The sequence below is a fragment of the Aedes albopictus genome, chromosome 3 (genome assembly GCF_035046485.1).
Source record: "Aedes albopictus strain Foshan chromosome 3, AalbF5, whole genome shotgun sequence".
In the NCBI taxonomy this organism is placed as follows: Eukaryota; Metazoa; Arthropoda; class Insecta; order Diptera; family Culicidae; genus Aedes; species Aedes albopictus.
In genome coordinates, this window is record NC_085138.1 from 105,020,081 (window position 1) to 105,038,593 (window position 18,513).

Below are 18,513 nucleotides of genomic sequence, written 5' to 3' on the forward strand. Positions count from 1 at the left end.
GACCGTTAGCACCAACCGTGATTGCTTCTGTTAGACTGGTCCGTCATTTTGGTCGTAACATATTCCGCCCACCAAATTACTTACAGGAATTTCAGCCCCTTTTCGTCCCGGAACATACTCGTCACTATCCAAAGGAAACCGCCGTATCTTCCTGATGTCCCGACGAAATGTGCCGTTTGAAGTTTTTACGGAAACGACCCGCACGAGTCCATCAGGTCCAGGAAACAGCTGTAGGATGCGTCCCAAAGGCCATTGTTGGGGCTTTTCATCAGTGCCCACAAGGAGTACAAAATCGCCTTCTGCTACATTCGAAGAAGTTTTTTGCCACTTTTTCAACCGCTGTAGAGATGTTACGTACTCTCCTTGCCATCGAGATCGGAACTCCTGGGCCATACGTTGAACGTAACTCCATCCTGCTAGCGACCCAATTTGATGTTCAAGATGATTAATCTCCGGAATAGCATTCAGAGGACGCCCAATCAAGAAGTGGGCGGGTTTTAATGGTTGAGGATCTCTTGGGTCGTTTGAAATCGCACAGATCGGCCGCGAGTTCATACAAGCGGCAACTTGAGCTAGCAGAGTACTCAGTTCTTCAAAGGTATAGTTGTAACTGTGTCCAATCTTACTTAGGAATTGCTTGGCTACCTTTATCCCCGCTTCCCATAAGCCTCCATGGTGCGGAGAGCGAGCGGGAATGAACGACCACTGTACCCGCTTGTCTGCCAGATAATCACTAACGTCGGCACTATGCTCGGCTACATCGATTTGACGGTACAATTCTCGAAGTGTTTTTGCAGCAGAACGTAGGTTTGTAGCATTGTCGGAGTACATTCTAGACGGAAGACCATATCTACTGACGAATCGGGTAAAGGCCGCAAGGAAGGATGCCGCACTTAGGTCAGAAACTGGTTCGAGATGTACCGCTTTGGTTCCGAAACACACGAACAGCGCGATGTATCCCTTGGATGGAACAGCAGCACGAGACTTCCTTCCGATTATGCTCACGGGACCAGCATAGTCAACGCCTGTTACCGAAAATGGTGGCGATGGCTTAAGGCGATCCGCAGGCAATTGTCCCATTTGTTGCGCCAAATGTACAGGTCTGGACCTATTGCACAAGACACAATCGCGGCAAATTTTACGTGCGGCACTACAACCACGAAGTATCCAGTACCTTCTCCGGGATGATGCTAGCAGCGACTGAGGACCACAGTGGAGCTGTTCTTGATGCAGATCCAACAGAATCAGCGATGTTAAAATTGAGTGTCGAGGTAACAGTATTGGATGCATGCTATTGCTGGTTTCTTTGAAGAATGGATTATCTGCACAGTCCATGAATCACACTTTGGACTGGTAAAACTTGTTGCCAGTATTGTCAAAATAACTGAAGATGAAAACTTTTTTTCTTATTTCGCGTTTCATAGTAGATTTATCTTAGCCCAATTATAAAGTGTACACCTTGGTGTACACATTATTTTTTTTAATAATATTTATCACGAAAAATCGTGAAATTTTATAAGAATGTGCTTACAGAAAAAACAATATATGCATGTTCAGAACTATTCTTACATTCTGGCAGCACTGTCATGTCGAATGACGGTTCTCGTCGTTCATGCATACGAGAGCGGAGTAAACAAACAAACAAACGAATCACGGCGCATATCACGGTTCGCGTATTGATTTCCGTCCGCAATTAAATTGAATATTTCGGCGAAATTCAGCGATAATTCACGGCCTACGACTACGAAACAGCCTCTGGTTGTATTCTCCGGTGAGCAAACCATCGTTTATCAAATAAATGTATTGTAGGTCAACGTTTCGCTGTGTTATATTTTACTACAGGTAGCGCCATGAGCATCGATGGAGAAGGAGGATCGAATGGTTCTCAGGATGCTGACCTTGATCTAGATTCTGATCAGTTTTCCGTGGAAGCTCTCGACGAAGAAAATGAGTGAGCCTCCGGAAGCTGATGACTCAGGCACGAGCGAGAGGGAGTTTCGGAAAGCAGATGCCGGTGAAACGAGCGGTGAATCCAGCAAGCTCAGCAGCAAGCGGCCAGGCAAGCAAACAAATCTGTCGCTGTATGGAACTTTTTTCAAACGCAAGTTTGTCGGAGAGACTTCTGGGGCCAAGTTTGCATCGGAGATAATTTACGGGAACAGCGTCGATGAAATTTTGCAAGGAATATGGAGTATTGTGAAACCAGTTATCAAGCAAGAAGTTACCTTCGAAGATGACAATGGACTCCAAGTTCCTTGTTGGGCCAATGATGAGCCAACACTTGGCGACCTAGGAAAGTTCGTGTACCTACAGAACCACGCGAATCGTAGACGTGTCAATGTTGACAAAGTGGACAGCAAACTGTTGATCAGTTGGCGGTCGAAGGAAATTCGGGTGCATGTTCACGTTTACTCGACCGCAGTATCATGCAAGCAGCTGTGGGAATTGGTTGATCGACAGCTGATTCGGTTTCAGAACAGCGATCGTGCGGGAGCTCCAAATAATCAATCTCTGACAGCATTGGCCAACCAACTACGAGACATCCATGGAGCACACTTCAGCGGACATGCCAGTTCCTGGAAAATCTGGGCGAACTACCTACATTCTGTTCCTGCACATGAACGTGAACGCCGAATGAATGATTTACCACCGCATTCCGTCATCAAATTCTTTCGATCAGTACCAATCTCGGAGGCAGTCCAGCTCGAAAGCGCTCGTAGTGGACTGTCGGTTGCTCGAACAATAAATGATGCATTTTCGACGGACCTTTCGACACTGGAAAGCGAGGTGAATGAATTGCTTACCTTGGGTCAACGCATTAAGCACCGGATTCAATCACTACAAACCAGATGCTCTACCAATTCCGGTATTGTTACAGCAATGCAAGATTCCATTAAGCCGGAGGAGGATGAAGTCAGCCGTTCTCTAGCGGAGAATGTCTCGGATATGAATGATGTTGATCATTTGTGATCATGTTTGTGTCGAGGCTTGTGTATGGGACAAAATTGGTTTTAATAAACGATGTACTTTTTTATCAAATGATTATTTATTCATTATAGCCAATAGAGAAAACACACTGAAATTACATTGCTTGGGGATTTAGATGATCTTTAGAGATCATCTTTATCATATCATTCAGCACATTCTTTATTTGTCATTCCGCCTGAGGGATCAAAAAAGCCGCCAGAAAAATAGCCACATTTTTTGTATAGACGCGTACAGTCATGGTGTTCCAAGCCCATAAATGTTTCTAATGCCAAATGAGACATATTGGCATTAGAATTTTCAGGATACATTTTTTTGATGCGAGATTTGGCGATTCCGAAAATTATCTCCACCGGATTAAAAAACGGACAATATGGAGGTAAAAATACTGGAATAATTCCAATTGAACGTAGATACAATATTATATTTGGATCACAGTGGATCCGAGCGCCATCCATAATCCAAACTGAATTGTATCCAGGGTAACGGTAAAATGATGCCCTTGGACGCCGCACGAACTCCCCTCGAAAAATTAACCTTTTTCCTTTTGCTCCGTATCCTCTATTCCTTAGAACTCCTTTGTTATCCAGCGATACTTCATCCAGGAACACAAGCATGTAGATATCCCATTCGAAAGAATTCATTTCGGAACAGAATCGCAGAATCTCTTCTTCCTTTATCTGGATCGCCCTGCGTTCCAATGCCTTCCAGGTCAGTCCTTCGGCATGAAGGATTCTACAAACCGTTGCTCCGCTTATTCTTCTATTAAACTGATGTTGGAAGAGGTCACGACATTCATCAAGATATAGCACTGGGTTCTTCTGGTAGAGTGCGAGTATCCATTGCCGCTGTTCAGCGGAGAATTTACGGTGTATCTGCTGCCGCTGCTTGGAAGTCACAAGTCCATTTTCTTCGTATGCGGAAATCCAGTTGGTCACAGTGGTTTTGCTTTTTCGGTAAATTATCGCCAACTGTGCTCTTGTAAGGCCGAGAAAATAATAGCCATATAGGCAATGGAATCGGGTATTAGTGGAAGCTCGTTTATGCTGCACATTCCGAAGGATTATGTTGCCGTTGGCCATTTCTATTGTCGAATAAAAAACTATAAATATTAACTAAATAATTATTCCAACAACGCGAGCCGATTGTTAATCAAAACAATGTGTTGATATTTCGAGCTGTCAACGGATCTATCAAATTTGACAGATCACACTTGTAAATCACACTTATGCAGGTTGCAGTTTCAAACTGTGTAGTCCAATTGAGTGTGAACTGTGCAATATCATAGCTCAAATCAGATTGTTCGAGCCGGCCGCCCACCCTTACAAGTCCGTTTTCGTCCGTAAAGGGACGAAGTTGATACAGAGAGCTGCTCCGATCGACTTCTAGGTTTCTCTCCATTCGGTTTATTTCGTCCGAGAAATGCCGACGTTGTACATGTTGTAGGTATTTCCTCAAAGCGAATTCAATCTCGGTAGATGAGAGTCGTTCACTATCTTGGAACTCACGATGGCTAATACGAAGCATTCGAGCAGTTACACGAAGGAGAAATTTGAGGTCCGGGTAATATCTCTGCATCATATTTTCCAAAAACTGGTTTTCATACACAGCAATACACGCTAAGGCAACATTGCGCTGCTCTCTTTCGATGTGCCGCCATACACTGCTGTCCAGGTCGTCATTGGTGCCGGCTTCGTTTTCGATTTCTATTGGATTCCAAACAGGACCGAACCACCAGAGCGAGTTCTGCTGCAGCTGCTCAGGGAAAGAACCTCGCGAGATTAGGTCCGCGGGGTTTTCTTCAGTGCCTATGTGATACCAGTTGATGGCGGGAACGTGCGTGACAATTTCCGCCACACGATTGGCCACAAACGTTTTCCACCGTGAGGCGCCTCCAGATAGCCAAGCCAGTACAACTTTAGAGTCGGAAAATGCACGAATCTCGTGGAAAGTGGTCGTAGCCATCGCTGCTTGAACATTTGTTATCAGCCGTGCCAGGATGACGGCAGCACAAAGCTCCAGTCGTGGTGTCGTTACTCTGCCATTGCCGATTGGTGCCAACTTCGATTTAGCACAGAGAAGATGAGAAGATGTGTTTCCGTCGTCGTCCATAGCACGAACGTAGATGCACGCGCCCATTGCCACCTCGGATGCATCGCAGTAGCCGTGCAGGTAGAGACGAGACCAGTGGCGCATATCGATCACGCGCCGGGGAATCTGAAATGTATTGAGAAGTGGAAAACTCTGCACCAAATCAAACCATTCATTCGATAACTCACCGGGGGGAATCGAATCCCAGGCCACCTTCAGTTCCCACATTCGCTGCATCACAAGTTTTGCTTTTACAATCACTGGTGCAAGCAGCCCTAGGGGGTCGAAAAGGCTGGAGATTTGTGATAATATGCTGCGCTTTGTGGGCTGAAGGATCTCGTTTTGGTGATAGGTGAAGAGGAACTCGTCACTGCACGGCTGCCACTGCATTCCGAGGGTCTTGATGGAACTGCCTCCGCCTTCTTCAATCGAAATCTTCATCTCCAGGTCTGCCTCTGGTACGCCTTCCAACACAGCAGCGCTGTTTGAAGCCCATTTTCTCAAATGAAATCCACCAGCGGCAAACATCTCCGTAAGCTGTTCCCTTAGCGCCTTAGCCTTTTCTTCAGACGATGCACCAGTAAGGACATCGTCGACGTAGGTGCCTTTGATTGCCTCTTCTACTGCTTCTGGGTATCTTTCTCTGTAGGATTCCAGTAACTCCTGGACGCATTTAGTTGCCAGATACGATGCACTCTTAGTTCCGAAGGTAACCGTGTTTAGATGATATTCTCGTACCGGTTCGTCCTTGTTCCACCTCCACAAGATCCTTTGAAAATCTCGGTCAACCTCATTTAACCAAACCATACGATACATTTGCTTCTTATCGCCAACCAGAACTATTGCCGGGAAGCGAAATCTAATCAAAATGTTGATCAGCGAGTCCTGGATCACAGGACCACACATTAGAGCGTCATTCAATGAGAGACCACTAGTTGTTTTTGCCGACGCATCAAAAACAACCCGGCATTTGGTGGTTGAGCTTGATGCTTTAATAACGCAGTGATGCGGCAAATAGACAGATTTGTTCGGGATACTAGCTTCCTTGACGATAGACATGTGGTCAAGCTCAAGGTACTCACGCATGAATGCATGGTACTCTGCTTTGAGCAGTGGGTTACGATCGAGCTTTCTCTCGATGTGATACAGTCTTCTCTCTGCCATTAGACGCGATTCCCCAAGTTTATTGGGATCCAAGAGAAACGGGAGCCTGACCACAAACTTTCCTGATTCATCCCGAATGGTATGATCAGTGAAATGTTGCTCGCAGAGTGTTTCTTCTTCGGAAAGATGGTTAGTGTTCACTTTGTATTCCTCGAGCTCCCAAAATTTGCGAAGTTGAATTGACAGCTCATCCTCATGCGAGATCAATAGGCAGGTTGAGGTGTGAGTTCTGGTCATCGGGTTTGGTTCGTGGTACCGACCGGCAACTATCCAATCGAGTTTAGTATTCTGTAGTGTTGGTAAGCTGTCGTCGGTGCTGAGATCGACCTTTCCAGGCTCCAGCAATTGGAAAAATAATTCTGTGCCCAGTAGAACGTCGACCGGGCCGGGAAGATGAAATAGTGGATCCGCTAAGTTTATTGAACCTGGGATCGGCCAATTATCGATGTGCGCTGGCTTGCAGGGAAGTGACTTAGTGATTTTCTCCAGAACCAGGCAAGGCAAAACAGCTCGATAGGTTGTGCAACGTGATGCAATAATAATTTCAGCACACTTGTCGGTGCGCGCGGGCGTAGACGAGATGCCTTCAAGTATCATACTTGACGTATTCGTTTTAAGGCCAAGCTTTCGGCAAAAACTGTCACTAATGAAATTGACCTGGGATGCACTGTCCAAGACAGCTCTGCAGACGTGAGGCCGCCCGTTGTGATCCAAGACATCTATGGCGACTGTGGCAAGTAGAACGTTGGAGACATCGACAGCGGCTGGTTCTTCTATGGCCGAAATCAAGGACTGTGGCGGTTGTCCTATACTTGCGTGGGCCGCGGTGGATGCTGATGATGAGGAAAGGTGTAGCAGCGTGTGGTGAGGTAAGTTGCATTTGCGGCACATACCTGCTCTACAGCTTTCACCCGGGTGTCTTTTTAGACAGTTTTCGCAGAGATTCAAGCGATCAACGTGAGCAAGACGATCGTTGGGACTCATATGCAAAAACATTCCGCATTGGTACAATAGGTGTGGTTTTGAACATAGTTCACAAAATGGCGTATGTGTGGCAACATAAGTCGTTGCACCCCGAGGCGGAAGCTTTAGAGGTTGCTTGAACGGCAGGGTAGGCTTCGGTTTGATAGGCTGCGCTGATTGAAGTGCAAAACTTCGCGATTCAATGAAGCTCAGGAAACATTGCAGAGTGATATCATCGTCGTGCATTTCGGCAATTTTCTGGCACCACAGCTGTTTTGTTTCGGGATCCACCTTTTCGCTGAGGATAAACAAAAGCCATGTATCTCGATCCTCTCTATTCATAGCTTTGAGAGCCCGAATCACTTCATCTGAAATGTCATGCAACATACGAAGGCCTTGCGCCGAAGATGACGTCAACGCGCTTTGTGCCAAAAAGCGCTGTATGTGTTTATTGGCAATTTCGCGAGGCTTGTTGTATCGGGACTTAAGCTTGTCCAAGGCAGCTTGATAATTTGCATCCTCTATTTTGAGATGTGAGATCAATGATGCCGCCTCACCATCCAGACTCGTTTTTAGAAAATAAAGTTTCTGGCTATCTTTGAGTGAAGGATTGTGATGCACCATACTATTAAACAAGTCGCTGAAAGATTGCCACTCAAGATAATCGCCTCTGAAGATAGGAAGGTTCATCTGAGGCAGCTTGAGATCGGAGAGCGGGGCTTGATTAGTTTCACGATTCGCAATGGCGGCTGAAGTAGAAGCACTAGCGGCAGCCATGTTGGTCGACATCACACGTAGAAGTTCTGCTTGTTGAGCGGCGAGCTGCTTGATAATATCTTGAGATGTTGATTGCTGTGCCGATGTTGAACTATCCCGATTCTTAACAGCCTTCATGATCTTTAGTAACCGATTCTTCACCAAAATGTAATTTTCTTCGAAGACTTCTTGGTGTTTCACAGCACTTTCATAGGTTTCGTCATCGGAACATGCATCAATTATTCTCCGGTGCACGACACCGTAACTAGACCACACTTCGCTCAGAGCATCTAGCTCACTTTGTACGTCTATTTCTTCGGCCTCTTCTGGCTTTAACTTTGCCACTACACCCGAAATTCGCGAAAGTCGCGGCTCTAGCGACTTACGCTCACGAACAAGTTTGTCCATATTTTCCCGAATTCGCGCACGTATAGAGGGATCAGTCACTTATTTTTTGGCTTACACTGTCCTCTTGATCACTATTGTCTTAATTGGCAGAAGCACACCCGGTGTCGCGACAAGGCCATCGTAAAGACCCTGATGATCACGTAGGACGCGGTTCGCGGCGAAATGTTCGCTATCCGGTTACCGAAGGACCATCCCGTATAAAAATGAACTATTGGATTTTCTGTTGATACCATTGATTTACAATAGAAAGTACCGTCCACATAAAAATGTATTGTTTTTCAAATGTAAAACTATATTTGCATATTGTATCTACAATACAAAAACATAACATTTTTACGTAACAATAGACTGTATTGTTTTCAATATGTTTTACCATACGCATTTATTTTTTTCTCCGTGTGTTTTTATAATCAAATTTTGGGGATTTTGCTTTACCGTGCATGTTTGGTGTCATTTTGTCTCAAAAAAAAAAAAAAACAAAAAGTTTTGCGGTTGTGCTTCTTCCCGTCCGTATTTCCAGTGGACCCAGACTAGAACCGGTAAAGGGAATCCTCCGGAGCGTGTCCAGCTGTCCTAACGGAAGCCATCGCCGTTCTCGAGAAGTACCGGATCAATGTGAAAACGTGATTGTAGAACAAAAGCCGGAGGAATCTTCTGATGCGGGCTTGGATGCGGGGTAACAGGAAAATGTTGAGAAAGGTAAGCTTTTTTTCAGGGAAGTTAGAATCATTCTAATTTGCATCGCCCTCATTTCCCTATGATAATTGCAGGTTCGATTTAGACTGCGGCGCGGCATTCATGTTCCAAATCGACTTGCAGTGGAAGATCCGGAAGATCTTAAGAATGCGGTGCACTTGCGACCCCTGCGATGCTGAATATCAAACTGCCGGCAAGACGAGCAGCATAATGTAATCGGTTTTCATCAGGGCTTGGTTCGCGGAGAAGGAAACACGAGCAACTGGTACTCATTCCCGGCTTTGAAATATGGAACACAGATGGAAGATTTGCGGATGCAAATGGATGACAAGTTTAGGAAGAACGGAACTCAAATTGTATTAGCCTTATGGCTTTACGGTAAGGGGCGAGTGGAGGTGGAGTGCAAAGAAGGGGGTGGCGTTGTCGAAGTAAGACCCAATGCACACGAGCGATAATTCACGAGTTTTTCAATGGGATATGCGTTTGTATTGCATACGGCGCGGTTGCGGAGCGATTGCATTGCACTCTCGTGTACATTAACTAGTCATGATTTAATGTTAAAAAAAAACTACCTTCATAAATTGTGTGAAAACGCCTCACGCGAGTTATCTATTGTAACGAACATTACAAAATAACTTTGCTGCGCTATCTTTTGCATTAAGACAATCCGTATATCAGGCCAAACATTTCAATAGGTCCTATTTGCATTTGAGAGGCTCTCTTTGTTCACTTTCTCTTTCAATTATTGCAATGTAATGATACACTTTTCAACTATTTTTGCAGTACAAATTAAAAGACGATTGTTTTGACCATCGTTCAATACAGGGAGACAATCATAATACAAATAAACAGCTGAGATATTAACGAAAGAGAGGGAAACCAAAGAGAGCGTCTCTTCTGCAGATAGGACCTTTAGACATGTTTGGCCTGATATATGAAGGGATATTCAAAATAGAAGCTTGTGTAGTCAAAATTTAGAGGATTTATAATCTGTACAATGATGTATGCGTCGTTTTGGGAAAACAAGTCCAAATATCTTTTGCATTTGAACGATCTTCTAATATAGGTTCCAGTTGTAGTATATCGAGTATTTTTAAGTGCTACAATAATGGTTAAGCACGCTGTAATGTTACTTTTGTACCTCATCACCCACTAAATGCAACTACATTAGTGGTCTAATAACACTTAGCGCGCTTAGGCACGGTTCCATCATGCCGCTTATAGTGTTGCCACATATAATGCTTAGTCTGCTAAACCCAGTTATCTGGCTGTGGGGCATGGGAGCTTAAGCTTCAACCATGAATGCAATTAAACATTACTCGATTTACAACACGAGTGTTCCAAATATTCGATAATTGTTCGATCTGTGTTCTTAAAATGTAGCTTAAAATATACAAACAACTAGCCCAAATGCATCATGATAGTTCAGTTTCGCTTTATACGAGTTTTTTGTAGCAGTCAGTAACAAAAACAAAAAGAACCTCTGTAAAATTAAACTATTCCAAAATATCAAAATATACTGTTTCACAATAGAAAACAATTCCAAAACAATTGAATCTGATGTGAAGCCAGTTATAAAATCACTGCTCAAAGGAATACGTTTACCATACATTTCACTGTCTAAAATAATTTGAAAACATAAGAATCTTCTCTTTCACAATAGAAAACAATGCCAAAACCATAGAATTCAATGTAAAAACAGTACAAACAGTATGCTCTGATTCACAATAGAAAACAATTGAATTTAATGTGGAGCCAGTTATAAAGTCACTGCTCAAAGGAATACGTTTACCATACATTTCACTGTATATTGATCAATTTGAAAACATAATAATCTTCTGTTTCACAATAAAAAACAATACTCAAACCATAGAATTCAATGTAAAAACAGTACAAACAGTATGTTCTGTTTCACAATAGAAAACAATTCCAAAACAATTGAATCAAATGTGGAACCATAAATAAAATTACTACTCAAAACAATACGTTTACTGAGCATTTTACTGTTTGAAACAATTCGAAAACATAAGAATCTTCTGTATCACAATAGAAAACCATCCCCAAACCATTAAATCTAATGTAAAATCACAGTTCAAAGCAGAATATTCTCGGCTTATATAACTGTTTAAAACAATACAAATACATAAAAATCTTCTGTATATTTGGTTGGACATATCGGTATTACCAACATTTCATTTACATTGGAATCTTCTGTTTTGCAAAAAAACTAGTATGGAAAAAAGTAATTTTTTGTATTGTTACGATACTTAACAACCTATACAATTCAATGTGAAATGCTTATTCACAATTGATTCTATTGTCAAAAACAATTGATTCTATTGTATTTATATTGTTAATTTAACATTGAATTCTATTGTGAAAGCATGGTTTTCAATGGTACTGTCACATTGGAATCTTATGTTTTTCTATTGTATTTTTTATCCGGGATATGTTGAAGCGAAGCCCAAAAAATCGCGAAACTGAACGTCGAAATAGCTGTATTTTCGGAATCGGGAGTAAGGTCAGAAACACACGTCTTGTTCGAGAAGTTCAATTATACTGTAATTCATATTGGTAGTATGGGTATGGTTTTATGAGAAACGTTATGCAAAACTTACAAATCCAAGAGCAATAACTCTTACAATACTAAAAAACATTGTAGTCGTTGATGGGTGGTTGAAGACCGTTAGCACCAACCGTGATTGCTTCTGTTAGACTGGTCCGTCATTTTGGTCGTAACAATGCTTTTGAAGTATTCTTCAACACCTGTTCTTTAAAACCATGCATAAATCAAGTTGCTCTGCAAAACGACATCAACTCAACCGTAAATCCGTCATAAGACTAAAGAGCGGCCCATCCTAAGATGCTCTTGAAGAGTTGGTTTTAAGATTCTCTTAAAACTTGTTGTTCTTCCCAAGATGTCATCTAGGCGAAATGATCTCTCTTTCTAGAACTCTTCAAGGGTACGATAAAGCGATAATAATTTTGCAAGTTTTTGTTGCTGCTGCAGATTTTATGTTGAAAGATAAGCGCAATTAAATCGAAAAAAAAACAACACGAAAATGATAAATTATTATAATCGACTTTGACTTATAACACGAATTGGGGATATTTCCATTGTGCAACAAGGTTGTCAACTGCCAAGCAAATTTTATCGTATATATGTTCCAAAAATTGCAACGCGCTTCAATTATAATGCAACAATAAAATATTGAAAATTATTTTTCCAGGTCATGAGAACATTAATCATGAGTTTTCTCAACATGGCTTCCATTAAAATCCAGGTCCGACCACCGACCTTTTTTTTTTAAACTCAAGCAAGAGTTACAAGCATAACTCAAGAGTACTAGGATTTATAATATTCTCCATCAAGAACGTCTTCAATTTATTTCAACTTAAGCAATGGTAAGAAGCATACTCAGGTTTATAACGTTCTTGATGCAGGTTTATGCAAACTCCGCGAAGAACGTCATAAATCTTGTATGCCAAAATGTAAAAAATCAATAAATTACGGCACCACGATGATAATGTGAGCCTGGTTGGACAATTCTCATCATCAGCCGGCCGCTGTCAACCTGACACATCCCTCCCGAGAACCGGCCCCGCCCGACGCGGTGCAGCGCCTCACTCCTCCAGTCAGCATCTCTAACAGGTAAGTCGTTGTCGATTTTCACCATGTTTATCATGGTCCGCTGGCCGATGAATTTCCCCCGATTGCACGGAAAACGACATCCTGGATGACTAAACCAACCTCTATTCGGATGCTGCAACCGGAGGAATTTGGTATTGCACCGCGACGAGGCCGGTTCTCTCAACAGACGCAGCAGATTGGCAGTGATAATGTAGGTATGATGAGAATCAAATTTGGATGCTAGATTTTTTTTTCATTTTCCTGTACAAACTGTTCTCACGCGAGAACAGTTGCTCTTGCTCAAGAATGGCTTATTGAAGATAACTACAAGAGCTTTTTAAATCTGATAATAAGTCCATCCGTTCTCGTTGTGTTTATGACTCAATCCCAAGTATTCTTGTAGGTGTTTATAAAACCACATATTGAAGAAGAATAGTTGTGCTCAGCTAAAACCCCGAAAAGATCAACAAGAATATGTAATGCTTTGATAAAACTATCATAAAACAAATAAAACCAAATAGAATCGAGATTGTTACTTTGGATAACAAATTGATAAACTAGGGTAATGTTAGGAAACCTTCATGAACTCTCTGAATTTTACGCACTGGCTTGTTTGTAGTCATAGCACAAATTTTCAATGTGGAACCACTTGGCCCCATCCCGGAGCATATGCCTGGAGGATGTAGATACTGGTCACTCACCAAGTGGAAACAAACCCTATCTTGCAACTGATCAAACTTCATGAATTTTCAGCGCCAGTTCTTCAAAAATTATACCCGGAAATTCTCTCAGAGTTCGCTCACAGATTCTTCTAGCAGTTTCTTCTGATTTTTTTCATAGTTTCTTCCGTAGTTCACCAGGTTTCTAGCGGTATTCCATTCGATTTTTTTTCCATGTGAGTGCAGCATATCTCTAAGATTTTTACACAAAGTTTATATTTATAACTCCTCCAACGCTCCTCTCGAAATACACTGAACAAGCTCTCTGTTGATTTCGTATAGAGTTCTTTCTGAAATTTTCTCCAGAGTTTATCCCAGAATTTCTCTTAAAAATAGCTCTTGTGACTTCCATCAGAGCTTCTTCCAGAATTACCGGAACATTCCACCATAGATTTCGTCTATAGTAGCTTCCGGATTATGTAGATTTTTTAGGAGTTTTTACAAAGTTTCTTCCGAGAATTCGTTCATAGATCTTTTAAGAACAAATCTTGCAAACTCTCTAGGGGCTTCTCTTAGGTTTCCGTTCGGCATTTTGTTCGGAGTTCTTGAGATGCCTGATTATCTCCTTTGAGTGTAGTCCCGGAAGTATTCATATAAAGAAAATTTGAAGATATTTCTGAGGGAATTCCGGGAGAATTTGAGAACTGTAGGAAACATGGCGGAGAAGGATGAACCACGAGCTCGCTGCACTTTACGGCGAACCCAGCATCCAGAAGGTGGCCAAAGCCGGAAGGATACGGTGGGCAGGCCATGTTGCAAGAATTCCGGACAACAACCCTGTAACGCTGGTGTTTGCAACTAATCCGGTTGGCACAAGAAGGCGCGGAGCGCAGAGAGCACGATGGGCGGACCAGGTGGAGCGTGACTTGTCGAGCATTGGGCGCGACTGAGGATGGAGAGCGGCAGCCACAAACCGAGTATTGTGGCGTACTATTGTTGATTATGTCTTGTCTTAATGATGTTGAACAAATAATTGTATGTATGTATGTAGGAGAAATGGTAAACCGAATTCCAGGAGATATCGTTGATTTTCAGGAACCAACCTTGAAAGAAATCAGGAAGAACTTCAGAAAAATTACTGGAAGAAGCCCCGGCAAGTTTGTTTCCTGATATCTCCAGAGATTTGACCCTTAATTCCTTGAGGTCCTTGGAAAGTTTCTTCTGAAATTCTTGTAAGAAATTTTTCTTTCCTTTTTTGTAGTATCTCTTGTGAATTTATCACAGAACTGCTTACTAAAATTTCTCCAGAGTTCTTTGAGTCACCTATCTAGAATTTCCTGTGTATATTATTCTCGTTTTGTTCCTCTAGAGTTTCCCCAGTGACTTCTCTGGGTTTTCTGCCAAAATTTCTCTCAAGTTTTTTTCCAGCATTCCTTTCCGATATTATTATTTCAAACTTCTTTTACCTGAAACAATAGAATCTTTCATGGAATTCTGTATAAAAACCCCGAAAGAATTCCAGAGAAATCCGGAAAAAAACATCGGGAATTTTGGACTAACATTTGAAAAGGGCGTAACAGCCGTTGCAAATTTATGTTTCTCCCGGTTCCCCCTAGGCAATTTTTTATGAAATCTTTTCCAGTATCAGATACAGCAAACTCTTTTCTATTTGATAATCAAACAAGTTTTCATGGAAGGACGGCAGATGCTGAGGCTTTCAATGGTTGTTCCGCGTTGCACGAGGAAATGAGAGTCAAATCTCTGGAGAAATCATTACATAAAAATAACAGTTTCTTCCGGTATGTTTGCTGTTTGTTTCCGGTATGTTTGCTGTTTTGTTTCTTCTAGAACTTTTCTTGCATGGTTTCTGTATTCTCAGAATTCTCTCAACAATAACTCCAAATTTTCTTCCGAGGAATACTTGCGCGCCTCCACCCGCAAGAATTGTTGAACAACTGACTGCATATTTGAGTCTGGATCTGGCACTGTAATAGCAACGAATATGCAGCCATCATTCCTTCCCTCCCCGAAGTTACGAAAGATCGTGTCCCACATTCTTCTTGCCTTTCGACTCTGCAAATTGCAAGGTCACTTGTAACCATGCGCATGTTTCACCTAAATCCTTCAGTTACCAGAGCAGGAGAAAATAGCTGCAGAATACCAAACTCATGTATGGAAAGCCTAATACCTGAATGAGGTATTAAGTAGCCCTGCATAAGAAGTAAAATACCTAAAATAATAACTGGTGTGTATTCTACGAATACCACGTGAATAATGACATCAGGTATTGCAATACCTCAATAATAACCGACGAATTTTGCATACAAGCAGCTATTTTTCCATAATTGAATAATTCCTCAAGCAGTCCTCAACATCAAACCAATAACTCGTTGAGCTATTTATCAATATCTACAAAATACCAAAATAAGTTATTTTCAAGACCTGGTTAACCGAGCAATACCTTGTCTTGGTATGATACCTGACTGGTATTCTCCAGTTATGTGTCAGTAATTCGTTCCTGCTCGGGTAGTATGGGAATATATTCCTTATTTTTACCGAATCTCTTCTATCACTTGAAAGAAAATCCATAAAGAATTTACAGCTTACATTCAGAGCCATGCAATCGATTCACAGCATGTTTCAATTTGTTCATCTAACAACCCATTATTCATCAAACGATCGCGTGCCGCCGCATAGACAAACACTTGAAACCGCATTCGTGACTGATCGAATGTCGGTTGGTGTAGTTAACATGCTATGCTCTAAATGCGTCGGCGAAATATAAGTCAAGCAAATATTTAGTTCGGTTCATCAAGATCCTGGCACGAGACCGAGTAAGTAGCAGCCGCGCCACAGTCAAAAGTCGTGATACCAATTTGCTAGGGCGAGTCCGGATATCGTAAGTCGTAGGGAGTCTGCACCGGTAGGCCGTAACGGACCCTACCAGATAGCATAATTGATACTTTTCGACGCTCATAATTGCTAAAGGCTGGTAGCGCTTAGCCGATAGCAGTCAGCGCCGACAGTGAAAGTGACACGTGGTATTTATCCATAAGAGTCTGTCCGATTTCCAAACCGTTGATTATAGAACCTTAAGTAGCAGCTACCCAGGCCAGGTAGAATGAGAAAGCACAATCTCTCGATAAACGGACTCGATGGTCGACTAAAACCTGAACTAATATGCCTCAATTATGATTGCATTGCGTTCCACCCCGGTTGTTGCCGTTGTCGTCGTCGTCATAGTCGTCAGTGGATTGCATAACAGTTTCAAATAAAAAGTAGGTGCAAAGAAAAAGTCAGTTGATATCTCAGGAAATGAATGCGCTGCGTCATCTGACCGACAAGCACAGGTCTGCTGCTGCTAAGTGCTAGGACCACGTCGTCGTCGTCGTCGCGCCTTCGTTTGTCCACTCATATATGTAATACTGCTTTTTGAAATTATACGATCCACTTGATTTTTTTTTTGAAAAAAAAAATCAATTAATGTACAATGGTTCTCCATTTAGCCTAAGGCGTTGGATCGCCAATCTGGAGGCGGCGGGTTCGACTCCGTTCCGGTCGGGAATTTCGCTCGAGTTCCCTGGGCAATGGGCATTGCGCATCATTATACTTACCTCACAATATACTAATTCATGCAATGGCAAGCAAAGGAAGTCCTTTAACTTATAACTGCGGAGAAGTGGTCAAAGAACACTAAGTTGAAGAGAGGAAGGCCAAGTTCCAATGGGGACGTAGATCCACAAAGAAGAAGAAGAAGAAGATATTGAGTATCATTTGGGCGTTTCATACTCTTATTTTTACTTTTTTTTTAATTCTTGACCTCTCAACCTAATTTACAGTTCTATGGCACTACGTAAGCAATTGCATTTGGCAGCCTTACTTTCACTTTGCTGAAAAGTTCTTCATCTTCTTCTTAGCGCAACGTCCCCATATTTTCTATGCTATAATACTAAAACCGATGATTTTAGGACCCTTTAAAACCAACAATGTGCTTCAAGTTCAGGAACAAAACAGGAAAGGTTTCCTTCAGGATCAGGATATAGTCGTAATTGCTGATTTTTCGGTAGGTTTTTTTTTTGTCAATAACTCTAAACCGAGTAGAGATATCGAAGTACTATACCCATTTTTGTTCTTTTGGGGTCCTAAAATCATCGGTTTAATAGAACAGCGTATTTGACGAGGAAATTTTTTGTCCCCCCACAATTTTTGACAACTTTAGGCCTCTTGAGCGACTACTTAGCCTTGAGATACGAACCTCAAATTTTAATACGATCATTCCTTTGCTAAAGCAATCATTCTCCAACAACGAATTTCTAACATTTTATTTTTTTTTTTTTTTTGCAAAAAAGAGGGACCAACCACTTATGATGCATTTTTTTATTTTTTTTTTATTAATTTGTGAAATATTCAGTGAAATTAATGATTACTCCTGAAACAATACAATCTGATCAGATGGCCGGCACTAAGTCAGAGCGTTGTCACCCGCTAACCCGCTGACGTTAATAAATTGTTGAAAATGAGATTTTTAGAGCACTTGATCAAGAATAACATTAGCTGCCTGAAACATTAACCCGATTTGTTTAGTTTTACACAAGACTTGTTGAACTCAAAGTTGGTCTCAAATTTTTCCCTGCGCCGCTATTTTTTAAACCAAGATTCAAACTAAATGCACATGTTCACACGTACGTCATTGTTTACGAAATTCGAGTGGCAAATTAAAAAAAAAAGTATTGCGCGCAAACCCCAAAATTTTATTTCCACCTTTGGGTTTCCGCGCCGAAGACCCAGCACCAGATTCGGCGACAAAGAAAACTGACAGCAGTCGCCGGACAGTTGGCAATCCTGGTATTTGACGGCGGCCGCCCGGTAGTCATGTGAGTGGATTGTTGTCACGCAAATAGATCTTTTCGCTGAAAATGCATGTGTATTGAGTTACTGTTGACAGATTTTCTGCAGTGTTAGTGTGAAATTCAGCTATTTTCTGTATCGCGTAAGCCTTCGCTGGAAGAAAACGTCATGTTGTTCAGCGAAGCAAGGAAAATTTTCAGTGAAAAAAGCAATATCATTGATCGTCGAAAATCCCTCCCATAGTAAATTTCTGACTACGCCACTGTACCCAAATAACTCGGTTTCGTTTATTTAATTCATATTTTTTTCTAA

At 41.9% G+C, this 18,513-nt stretch overlaps 1 protein-coding gene across 1 annotated transcript; it reads right to left on the bottom strand.

Annotated features, from left to right (window-relative positions):
• Positions 1-4,137: 4,137 nt before the first annotated feature.
• On the bottom strand, positions 4,138-8,367 carry LOC134290307 (uncharacterized). Its single transcript, XM_062857415.1, has one exon. It carries the CDS (start codon positions 8,365-8,367, stop codon positions 4,138-4,140), a length of 4,230 nt encoding a protein of 1,409 aa, XP_062713399.1.
• Positions 8,368-18,513: the final 10,146 nt, after the last annotated feature.

Excerpts from the sequence above, each read along its gene's own strand:
- LOC134290307 (XM_062857415.1), bottom strand. The coding sequence starts at position 8,367 with ATGGACAAACTTGTTCGTGAGCGTAAGTCGCTAGAGCCGCGACTTTCG.